The 13,339-nt window shown below is 32.0% G+C and overlaps 1 protein-coding gene across 1 annotated transcript in view; it reads left to right on the forward strand.

The window, feature by feature from the left end:
- LOC123663073 (anoctamin-5-like) overlaps nt 1-11,397 on the forward strand; it is a 33,146-nt gene extending 21,749 nt beyond the window's left edge. The window contains exons 14-21 of the mRNA XM_045597815.1: nt 1,599-1,802; nt 2,086-2,234; nt 2,318-2,403; nt 2,771-2,976; nt 4,061-4,221; nt 4,356-4,458; nt 4,774-4,924; nt 9,101-11,397. Coding sequence (XP_045453771.1) covers nt 1,599-1,802; nt 2,086-2,234; nt 2,318-2,403; nt 2,771-2,976; nt 4,061-4,221; nt 4,356-4,458; nt 4,774-4,924; nt 9,101-9,261 — 1,221 coding nt within the window. The 3' untranslated portion in view covers nt 9,262-11,397. The remainder of the gene's footprint in view (nt 1-1,598; nt 1,803-2,085; nt 2,235-2,317; nt 2,404-2,770; nt 2,977-4,060; nt 4,222-4,355; nt 4,459-4,773; nt 4,925-9,100) is intronic.
- Nucleotides 11,398-13,339: the final 1,942 nt, after the last annotated feature.

Raw genomic sequence — 13,339 nt, forward strand, 5'->3', positions numbered from 1 at the left:
GTTGAAAAACTTTACCTTACTAACCTAGATAAGTAGTCGGCATATGGTAGGATTGTTGTGTTCTTTTCGAAGAACATATTTATTATATTCTTTATTGCACTTAAAATAAGATACCTTAATTCGTATATAATTTTAGTTAGCAATGGTATATTACAGCAAGAAGAGATCTCTTGTCATCCAACCCGGTGGACTCATAAAATAAGTGTGAACTAGTGACAAGCAGATTAAAAAACGTTAAGAGCCATTTCACAGAAATCGGTAATAATCCGCGAAATTGTAATATTTTTACGTCGTTAATCTCAGTATTGGATGCAAAAATGTAATTTATATTTTTGAAATATAATAAAGCAACCTTTGTTGTAGTAACATAATGAATCAGGATTTTGATTTATATTGTGTGTACAAAATTATTAACCTTTTCATCAGCCGCCTCTCTGGGTAAACGGTCGAAATGTATACATTTTTAGTCCTATTTTTCAATAACCTTTACCACAAAACTGTATACAAAAAATATGGTAATATGTGGATATGTTTTTGTTAATACATAATGTAGTTTTTTTTCCATTTGTATCCGTTAATCAGTAATAAAATTTTAAAGTTACGTATATTTTCCAAATGAGTACAATTTTTAAAGTAATATTTGGAACTATATATACCAAAGTAAACTTACACCATTAAGGAACATAAAAAAAATATTTAAATATTTAATAAAATATAATAATAAAAGATAGTCTATAATACCACGCATCAAACCCAGTCAATCAGTCGAGCGCCAGCGCTCTTAGAGGTAAAATCTATGACAAATTCCGCGCAGCCGTCTCTTTCGCTCACACGTGCCAAGTGACTGTTGTTATAGTGTGATAAACCGCATTTGATACTTTCATAAAAATAAATAAAATATATATGCGAAAATTACTGTTAAATAATATAATGATAATTTCTTTAAACAAATATATAATTTAATTTTTTTTTCTCTAATTATCAATACAAATAGGCATTTAAATCTGTTTGTCTTGTTATTTGTTGATAAATCTGTTTGCCGGTGTCATTGAGTTTATAAAAAATTAAAGCCGGAAAAATTTGATGGTCTACTACCACCCAAAACTATGCAACTCACATTCACACTCAGATTTTCTGGAGCACAATAAAATGCTTTTTTATTTATATCGTAAATATTCGATTCATTCGTAAACTCAAAAAAATAAATCAAATAAAAAAAACTGTTTCATAAAATTAATTTTTTATTTTTATTTTAAATTGATTGACTGTTAGTTATGTAAAAAACATTTTATACCATAGTTATTAATTTTTATTACACATTAGAAAAAGATCAAGATGGTTTTTTTCGCGGCTCATACGACTCGCGCAATGTGACCAAATTTACATAAATTCGCAGTGCGAAAAATTGTGAAATAGTTTTATTAAATCTTGTGTTTGCCTCATTTTAGAAAACTTTGAAGTCTTTGAAGTTTAAATTAATTTTAATTTTAAATGTTTTAATAAGGTATTATCTTAATTTAGATTTTGTAACTAAGTAAATATATACAAGTTTCGAAATACGCCTTTGGTTGTACATTAATATTGTTTTCTTTAAACAGATCTACCAGTTTTTAGCAGAATGGCTGACGGAAAAGGAACTTTTGCGAACTCAAACGGAATTCGACGATTCGTTAACTCTTAAGATATATCTCTTGCAATTTGTGAACTACTATGCTTCTATTTTCTACATCGCCTTCTTCAAGGGCAAGTTTGTGGGTCGACCAGGGGGCTATGTCAAGTTCTTTGGTCACAGACAGGAAGAGGTGAGTAGAAAGTAGGAATAATAATGTTATAATATCAAAGCAAATCAAAGTAAGGTATGAATATTTTTGAGAATTATTAAAAACTCACTGTTCCCTTAGTTTGAGGGGTCAATGGACCCCAGTCGGAATGAAGTTCCTTTCGCTTTTTGGTAGACGTTTGCTGTACAGTCACAGATAATTATTGTTAAATATTATTTGAAAATCATTGATTGAAAAAATTGGTGAAATTGGTTAAATCTAGTTAATACCTTCAGTTACTTACGAAAATTCTTGTTTTTCCCAGTGTTCTCCTGGTGGCTGTCTCCTAGAACTTTCTATCCAATTGGCTATTATCATGATTGGAAAACAGTTCATCAACACTGTTGTTGAAATGATGATGCCGTATTTGCTCAAATGGTGGAACGTTATAAGGACTATAGGAAGAAAGAAAAAGTAATTTCAATATTATTTATATCTTTATTTATGTAGTTTTCTATACATTAATATGACGTCATAATATTATAAATAATTTTCAGGATAAAAAGTCCACTTCAGTGGGTGAAAGATTTCAAATTAGTCGATTTTGGAAACATGGGATTATTCCCAGAATATTTGGAAATGGGTAAGTTGATAAATGAGTGAATAAGTGAACTAGTTAAAAGTCTACGTAATTTTTATAAAAATAGACATTACAGGCTAAATAAAAAAAAATTTGCAAAAGTAGAAATCTATAGATATTAAAAGTATTTATATTATCGGTAATCACCAAATTTTCGTTACCTGTATTAGTGACATTATATATAATATCTTAAATTTTACACATGCTTAAAATTGGGAACATTGATTTGTAATGTCCACTTTGAACTCAATATTTTCTGCTGAATTTAAAGTTCCAGTCAAACTCACGAGCGTCAGTAACCTTGCGGACGCTCACATATATAACAACACGAACGGTTCGCAGTCAGCTCACCCGCTATGTCGTGTCGCAGTGCTGCAGTACGGGTTCGTGACGATCTTCGTGGCGGCGTTCCCGCTGGCGCCGCTGTTCGCGCTCATCAACAACGTGCTGGAGATGCGGCTGGACGCCAAGAAGTTCCTCACGTGCTACCGCCGGCCCGTGCCGCAGCGCGTGTGCGGCATCGGCGTGTGGTACCGCATCCTCGACTCCATCGGCAAGCTCAGCGTCATCACCAACGTGAGTGCCGCTCTCTCGCTCCACCGGACCGTACTGTGTCCTATGAGCTCCTCTTGATTGTTTGTACTGGACCCTACTGCACTTTACTGGACGTAGGGTCCGTGGGAGACGTGGGTCTGCATTACGAGACCCTACTGTGCTTAAAATACCCTGCTGTGCCTTACAAGACCTTACTGTTCTTACAAGACCTTACTGTGCTTTACAAGATTTTACTGTACCTTACAATACTCTACTGTACCTTACAATACTCGACTGTACCTTACAATACCCTACTATGCCTTACAAGACCCTACAGTGATTTCCAGGCGCCTACTGTTGTGGAACCTCATCTTATTGTAATAGTAGTAATAATAGTACTGTATTATAATGGATTTGCATTGTATTGGACCTTATTGATTTATACGATATCCTATTTAGTCATATGGGACTATCTTGTTTTGTATTTTATCTCCTCCTGCTGTATTTTCTTTTAAATATACAACTAGGTCGGCAAACAACCGTACGGTTCACCTGATGGTAAACGATTACCATAGCTTATAGACGTCTGCCACATCAGAAGCATCGCAAGTGCGTTGCCAATCCTATCTCTAATACTCCCCAGGAGGTCTGGTCACCCTACTTACAAACAGGAACACAACACTGCTTGAAAACAGTATTATTTAGTTGTGATCTTTTGTAATGTCTCGGTACTTCCTCAGTCGGGCTGCTCCATATTTTCAGCAGGAAATTTCCTGCTGTGCCCTACCTCAGTTTTGATATAAAATTGCCGTGTTATATGTCACAGGATCCTACTTTATAGTACTAGACTCCATTGATCCTTACCTTATAATTCACTCTTGTACTCTACTACAGTACTATATAGTACTATAAGTTTAGATTACAGTACAATACCTTTCTTTCGGATGCCATTTTATATTCTAACATGCTCTACAGCGTCCCAGTACTTCACATTAATAATTAATTAATTTATTTCCAGTTTTATTGTATATTCTTGATTTTTAAATGCTGACCAACATAACACATGTAAACGTGTATATACACAGGGAAGTAATCATCCAAATACTAATCCAAATATTTGTTTCAGGGTTTCATAATAGCCTTCACGTCGGAATTCATACCTCGTCTGGTTTACCAGTACACGACCGGCTCTCTGAAACAATACGTTAACCACACGCTGACAGATTTTAATATAACCGTGTTATCAAATCTGCCACCAACTTCGCAATACAGGGAGACAATGTGCAGGTAACTGGCCTTTGGTTATAGAGTTGAGATCGTATTTTAAAATGATATCAGTATTTCTGTTTGAAGGAGGCCAATAATTCCCAGACTATGGTATATCGGTATAATGTCATACAAACCCTAGTTTTTTATTCCAGCTATCCTGGTTACTGGTATTATAAAGATGGAGACGATTATGAGCACACGAATTGGTACTGGCATGTGATGGGAGCGAGGTTGGCTTTTGTCGTCGTTTTCGAGGTACGTTCATATTATTGTGTTGATGATGGGCTAGACTGTATTACAATATACTCGCCAATACATAAAAGTAATTATTTGTGATATTAATATAAAATAACGTACTAAAACACAGGTTAAAGTTTTGATTAAAATATCTGAAATTTTTTGAATGTCTGTAGTTTTTAAATTTCGTTATATAACTGATTTTAGCGACGAAATAAGTTTGAACAAAATTCAAATTTCGAATAGAATCTATCAAGAAAATTTCTGCCTTTTTCGTTTGAAATTCAAATAACTCGATTCGAATTTCGATAAAGTTTCGCGTTTCCGCCGCAGAACGTGGTGGCGCTGGTGATGATAATCGTCCGCTGGGCGATCCCGGACATATCGGTGGAGCTGCGCGACCGCATCCGGCGCGAGGCCTACGTCATCAACAGCTTCATCATGGAGGAGACGCGCGCGCGCTCGCTGGCGCGCCGCTCCACAGGTGACGGCCCCCCGCCGCTCTAGCCGCACCGGTACGCGCCGCTTCTGACTCGTGGGCGGCTCGCTGGTGGCCGGTCTCCATAGAGCGTGGATCGCTTTGGAACTAGTTTCTCTGGGCCGTTTGTGCTCACTATTTTATATACAACTAGCTGACCCGGCGAACTTCGTATCGCCTAACACAAACTTTATCGTATGGTATTAAAGTTCAAATTGACTTTTAAGTATTATCACAAATCTTTTGTATGGGAGTATAGAAAAGTGTTGTTTTTAGACTTTTTCAGGAAATTTAAATTTTTTTTTTTTTGAATTTTTCTCTCCGTAAGAACCATTCTCGTACTTCAAGGAATATTTTAAAAAAAGAATTAGCGAAATCGGTCCAACCGTTCTCGAGTTTTGCGCTTAGCAACACATTCAGCGACTCATTTTTATATTATAGATTAGGTCGGCAAATAAGCGTACGGCTCACCTGATGCAACACCAGAAGCATCGCAAGCATTCTGCTGTGCTACTGCTACCTCATTATATTACTTGGATTTTTTATCATATTTTTATTTTTTGGTCAAATTAATCTTTGAAATATTTTTTGGTACGAAATGGGAGGATAGCATTATCATTTAAAGTAATAAAATATAAAAAAAATGAAATAAAAGCGATGAAATGTCCTAATACTTCCTTGAAATATAAAGGTAACTGTACAATTAATGTCAATGTTTGGTATCTTTTAGATTGTATTTTATAGTTCCGAAATGATCTACGAACATAATTACAATTTTTAATATTCAAATTACATATAAAATTAATCGTGGCATATTATTACCGAAAATACCAGCGAGCCGCGCAATTCTAAGACTGTGTTGTGTGTGTTCTGATACACTGACAAGATTGGTTATATTATTTTGAATTTTGGTAGAAGACGTGTGTTTTTACAAGAGTGAAGACTAATCAGAATTTTACTAAATCTTATAGATAAAGTGACTCTTCCTTGTCACTTAACTTAGCCACATCACTTGCCCAATTAAATCGTAGTAAATTAGAATGCATGTCTGAAGAGCTTCTACTTGTTAATTTGAACACGGCTTTTTAATTTATTACGATTGGCTAAGCGAAGTGGCAGCGATGAGTTTTTAATATTTTTAATGCGAATGAACTATAGTGGACAACAGAATGAGAGCTTCTGATTTTAATTGAATTTATAGGAAATAGAAAACTTTGGTAAAAGGTGAAAGGCTGAGAATGTTGCTTTGGTGCAACGGTCACAGTTATGGACTGTACCTGTTGCGCTGGCGGTTGCGGGTTCGATCCTCGCATATGACAAACATTTGTATTGGCCATACAGGTGTTTGGGTGTTTGTGCAGTCCTTGTGGGTCTTCCCACCGTGCTTCGGAGAGCACGTTAATCCGTCGGTCCTGGTTGTTATCATGTACACCTGATAGCGATTGTTACTCATAGTAGGGAATATATCCGCCAACCCGCATTGGAGCAGCGTGGTGGATTAAGCTCTGATCCTTCTCCTACATGGGGAAAGAGGCCTATGCCCAGTAGTGGAATATTACAGGCTGAACCGTTGCTTATGGATTTAATGGTTTTAGCTTATGATTAATTAACGATAGGATGAATACTCAATAATGAAGAGATAATCAAAAATGTTAAAAAATAGCTGAATTTTTTTGACTGATTTTTTAAACTAGTTCAAGTTGGATAATTTTATGAAGTTTTTTGAATCCGGATTAAGTGTTATTGTATATTTATATATTTTTTTTCGTAGTAAATTTATTATCTGGAAAAAACAAGGAAGCAAAATGGGACTGCACTCTTGGACACATTTAAAGTCGTTGAAAAACATTATAGATAATTGTTAAATTTCGATTGCATTAAATTTATTATTTACCCATTGTGGATCTATCACAACAAAATATTTAAAATGTAATAAAAAAATTACAAATGTATGAAGTACATACTGCAGATAGAAAAGTAAAAAAATATATTGGAAAAAGCTTAGTGGTATAATTAACGCTTAGCAATACGACGGTAGCTTTAGGTTTTAGCTTTGTATGCTCAAATAGCACAGTCAGTGTATTATACATGTCCAATGCAGTCTTTACTGTGGCAAGAACATCAATACATACTGACGTAGCCGACCCGACAAATTTTGACCTATCTTTCAAAATTTGAAACGCGTGAAGTTTAAAAAAAATGTCATGTTTTCTGAAATTTTCAAATTGTCTGCGCAATTTTCTTAATTTAGTAAGAACCTCCTTTCAAGTTATGGCGTGACAAAAGGAAATAAAATTTCAATGGCATATTATATTATATACATATATACGAGTAGATTATATGTAACAAAATTCTACGGTCGTCAACTAATACACACGGGCCTCCAATATGGAATACCAACCTTCGTGATCTTGGGACCTGTACAATTTTTCGGTCTCCAAATCTCCTGGCGAGCACGCAACGTGCTGTTTTTACTTCAACCCCTCGAGGCCTTGATGAACATCGGTTCTTCGAGAATCACGTTTCCCGCCCTGCCCGAATTAAATTTTCGGTTTTGGGTAGCGTTGAACAATGTCTTTTACTCCAGTTTTCTTCTGGATCTGGTCATATATCATAAATAATCTGATATTATATTTATATAAATTAAAATATCGCGTTAACCGAGTCCAGAATAGAGTTACTGCTCATTATTCCAATACCAAATAGTAAAGACTAATATTGTCTAAGCAATTGTTGATGTTCTTGCCCTACTACTAAGGCCAGCTTCGAAATCTAACATAGTGGATATAACGTGTATGCAAGTTCGACGGGGTTCGAGCGTCCGAAACGTGTGAGTGAAACTGATATTACGAAATAACAGCATGAAAATTTGTTTTTGAATAAATGATATGTTTTATACTAATCAAGAGAAAATTCAAATGCATGTGATAAGTTGTGGTGGTTTTAAAACGCTTCTGCTATTTGCTCACCCGTGATTATCAACGGTGCTAACTTTGTCAGTTTATTGTAGTTTGGGTACATGTTTTGGGTGAGTGGTTTCAAGGATACTTCCAAAAATTTGTCTATCGTTGACTGTACTCTATAGATATAGATTTTTGACACAGATTTTTTTTAGAATTGTGTCAAAAAGTTCTGGTCAGCAAAATGAATTGTTGAAATTACAAAACTTTGGCAAATATGGCGACTTGCGAATATCATCAGAGTCTTGCAAAGTTATTGATATCAGATGTAAATGGTTTTGATGTTTTGTGTATGTAAATTCATGACGTATTCTGTATGTCTTATAATATTTAGTGGAAAATTTTATTATTAATCGCGCTAATATTTTTACTAAACAAAAGATCAGGTCGAAAAAAGTTTTGACCAATTATTTGAATATTAGCAACAGACAAAAACACTATGATGCCAACCGGCGCAGTTAAATTTAGAAAGAAGGACTCACGCGGGTTTATACGCTTTGACTTTATTACTTAACAACACATTTTAATTACTAATAACATAGAGTAATTTTGACGACTTATATCCATCTAAAATAATGATCCTTTAATATACAATTGAGAAAATTTTGGGAAGACGTCTTGTTTTTTTTAAATATAAGCTTCATATTTGGCACAAAATTTACTTCCCTTCATTAATATTGAAGCTATGAAACTATCTGTTCAAAAGGTTTAATAGAAATATCAAATTTAAGCTAATTTATTAATTTTTCTCAAATTTGCATCACTAACCACTAAAAATGTTTTTTAAGCATTACCAATACTTTATAATTTTTATTATATAGATTCACATCACAACACGTAGTATTTATTTTTGGAAAGAAATTTATTTGATTTTTGATTTACACAAGAGCAGTATTAGCGTTAAGCTTAAACATAATTTATATTGGCATTATTTGATATTGCTTCAAAGTATGTAGTTAGGCTGACGCTTCACACTATTAACGAGTTCATAAAATAAAGTATGATTTGTATGTTTGTCACTAGAATTCACAATTGTTAAGTTAATTTGTCATAATTTAATAAGTTGTTAAAGATTATTAATAATTTACAAATAATACATTATTAAAATTAATTTCTATTTAATGTAATTTTCAGTAGTAAAATTTAAATTAAAAAACACTCAATATACAAAAAAAAAAAACATTATCCTCGACCTTATCTAATTATATTAATATGATTTCAGTTGGTGATGAGGGAAGCGAATCAAATTGGAACCACATCGCGTCTTTATCTGGTTCGGACTTCGATCTCGCGGCCCACGGTGAACATCAAGATATACGGGACTTGTCGAAACATGTCGTAACACAACCGCAAGATGGCGGCCCTGGACCGGAACACGTGTAATTGGGGTCATGAGAACCAGTATGTTTTAGTATTGATAATCATTGACTTCGAATTATTGAGATTATTAATAATCAAGATTTTGTATGATCGTCTTATGCTTGTCCACAATACCTAATAATAGTATCACGTTACTAATTCATGAAGTAGCTGAGATTATTAATAATGAAGATGATTCTGAGTTTAATTTTGTAAGTTGGGCTCAAGTTTGTCCACTATACTATATAAACTGCACTGGCATAAACAACAAAGTCGAACAACAAAGTCGATTAATACTGCATTATAAGATAATTGAGATTATTAATAATCAAGATGATACAATTTTATATGATGGGCTTAAGCTTGTCCACAATACTGTATCATTTCATTGGCACAATGGAAAGCTAATCAATACTGCACAATGAAATTATTGAGATTATTAATAATCATAAATTTGTATGAAGCCCTTAAGCTTGCCCGCAACACTAATATTTCTCTTGTACAACTGTAAGCCAGTCAATCTATCAATACTGTAACATGAAAAGTAATGATTTGGTCTAGGTTGGTTCTGTTTACCCAGAATACTTACCCTAAAACAGTTTTTCATAAAATAAATAACAAAGTTACGATCAAAATAGTGTCTATAGAAAATAATACAGTCTTTTTGCTGTGTTGAAAACTTGGTATAATAATTTTGATGTATGTGTCGTTACAATATCAACGATTATATGATATGACCTTGGGCTAAGTTTTAATAAACGTACAAAATCCAGTATACTTTTTTTCATTCGTTTTGTAATAGGTCTCTCTGGTTCTTATGACCTTAATTCTAAATATTTGACTGAAAATCATTCAAAATATCATTATATGTATTAAAGTAGTCATTAGTCGAAAGTCGAACTCTAAAATATATTTGAAATTTTCTTAATTTATTTTCGCGCTTAAACCAAATCACGTAACTTATTGCAAGTATATTTTCTGAGTAAACTTTTGTAATAGACCAATTTATAAAAGAGTTAATATTTTATTATGACGAATGATAAAGAACGTATTAAATCATATTTGCTATATCTTATATATAACCGATATTCAACCGACCGACGATCAATTCAACCAATGTTCAATTTAAATGTATTATTTTAATTGAACAGGATTTAAGGTTACTGGGCAGTTTATGTTCTGATGCAGTATTTGGAAAATATTTTCTTAGTTACAGTGCAGCAAAATATATCAAGCTACTAGCGGATCCGCCAGACGTTGTCCTGTTCGGAATACAGCTACCATGTTTAATTGCTGATATACCGATAGCAGCGCCACCTACCGGGTCCAATTGCGTTCTCAAACCATCCATGAACTCATAGAAATGCACGTACGAAATTTTATCAAATCGGTTCAGCCGTATAGGAGGAGTTCAGTGACAAAAAATCGCACAGAAGCAATATGTATATAAATATTTACATTTTTATTTTCGTTTAATGTTCATATTTCACTCAGTATTTTTCTAAGTAAGTTTAAATATTTTCCAGTTTTACTAAGGATAATTTGTTACAGACGTACACAGGAACTGTAGATCTAATTTTATTCAATATCTAAGCCTAATAATTTTAATCAGCTAATTCCTTTTATTTGTCTCGATTTTTTTTATATTTATTAAAGTTAAATAAACTGCTAGTCTTGATGAAAATATTTCTTTGTACTTAATACAAACATATCTTGAAAAAAAAAGAGAGATGTAGAAATGTTTAAAGCCTTATCAAAGGCTGTTTAAATGATTAAAATCATAAGCAAAATTTTAGTACATAGGGAGTGTAATTGCAAAAATGAAGATTAAATTCCAATATTTATTTAAAACTTGAAGTAATTTTTCGTATATAAATTTTAGGTTTAAAATTAAATGAATCTCAAAATTTATTTCGTAATATATAGACTGCATGCAAACGAGACGTATTAATTTAAACCACAGATTAAACTACATACCATTTTTAAGCAATATACAAATAATCGGTCAAATAAAAATAGTTTTAAGTTTATTTATTTATTTAAGCATACGATAATATACATATTTTTACATTGATATAAACATTGTACAGGAAGGTCCTTAATAAGTAAATCAACCATTTTTTTCAGCTTACATAGCAGAAAACCAAACCATTAAATATTTAAAAAAAAAAAAATACAAAAAGAGAATATTATTTAAAAAAAAAAAATAGTTTTCTTTTAAACATATTAAAAGGATCAAGTTTCATTTTAAATCGCTCCTGTACGTCCGCTACTGCTGGTATTTGATTATTTTTTTTACACAAGAAATGGTATGTAGTATATTATTAAATTAAAACCTCCCGCTTGTATATAATTTACAATGGTTATTATTTATATGAAAATAACCTTGTGATATGTTAAAGACGTTTATATAGAAAATTTCGTCACGAAATACACTAAATACGTGTTTGTCCCTTTTCATTCGAAGCTTGAAGGATTTTGAATAAAGAAATGAAAGCTAGAAGTGTGTAATCATAGTGTTCATTAGAAACAATAATATGTATGTAATTGTAGTCGTCCATTTTGTACGCTTTTGCGCTTATAATACAAGTAGATTTTTTTTCACGTTCTGAAATTAGTATACGTATACTAATAAAGTTTTATACACCTTGGATTCGATATAGAAAATGACAATTTTTCATTTGAGTGAATATCAGTGACAAGAACTTTCTGGTTGTATTTATGGCGTAAAAATATTTATATGAAATTTTAAGAATTCATACAAATAATCCTTATTATTACATTATTTTTAATGCCCTGTATTTTGTAAAACTATTGTCAAAAGATCTTGTCATATTACACCAATCATTTCGCGGTGAGATAACTATTGCTTTGTAATAAGACATAGTAAAATTTTAATTTATAAGATTAGGCTTAAGAATGTAAAACATCCAAATTCATAAGGCTTTGTTATTTATTACAAATACTATATAACAAATGTATTATATATCTTAGATTTTATGTTGCGCATATTTAATATATATATATATATATATATATATATATATATATATATATATGTATATTGTTAAATATCTTTCTTTGGTGCTATATACTTCTGGTTCCGCCGGAAAATGTTCGATTTAAAAATATAGTTCCGAGAACGTAAACAAATATATAATGAAATGATATTTCTAGTTAACACTTTATAGTAATTATTTTTAAATTTTAAACTTTCAAAACAGGTCGATTTTTTGGTGTTCATGTAAAACAGGTATTGGCCATATCTATAGCTGTAATGAATAGTAAAAAAATATTCAAACAAGTTAAAAAAAATCAAAATCTACAAATAGATTTGTTTTTCTTTTTTATTATCTTCGGTATATATATTTTGTAGGCAGTTTTTTTGTTACTACTTCTAATTCGTATAATTTAGAAATTGGCCATCTGTTCCTACTTATAAACATTTTTTTATATAATAAAGTTCATTAAAATAAATAACCCTGTTGTTGCAATGCCTTGTTATCATAAAATGTAAGTCTTAATATATAAAAACTGATCTACAGTCGCACAAATGATGTTTTTGTTTCTATAAATGTAATGGAAACAAGATAATACCAATGATTTTTTTATAAATTTTCATAAAGAAAAATCTATATATGTAAATATATTTGTTTGTAATCGCCAAGTTACCAAATTAATTTTATTAGAAGGTTTATTTTCTTATTGTAGTTGTTTGGCTGTGTTAATTGATGATTAATGATAAGAAAAAAATGTTTTAGGCGAAATGTAATACGTATTTGTTATCAAATCGAAAATATGCAGCGATACTACAGGCCCGGACTTAGGAGGGGCTAACAGGGGCGTTTGCTCCGGGCGAGTTTCATATTATTATACAGTTGATTTTTTATATTGTGGGGTAATTTATCCGAAAATGTTTTTTTTTTTTAAATCTCAAGTGTCATTTTACACCCAACAAACGTATTTTCGTTTGCGGATTTTCCTAAGTTCCTAATCGGACTGCAGGTTTTTACGATACGTATTTTTTACATTTATTTGTATATAATGATTGACAGAATATATACCTAACCTTACTTATCATAAACTAACGTTCCTTTTTTAA

Source organism: Melitaea cinxia, chromosome 2 (genome assembly GCF_905220565.1).
Source record: "Melitaea cinxia chromosome 2, ilMelCinx1.1, whole genome shotgun sequence".
Classification (NCBI taxonomy): domain Eukaryota; kingdom Metazoa; phylum Arthropoda; class Insecta; order Lepidoptera; family Nymphalidae; genus Melitaea; species Melitaea cinxia.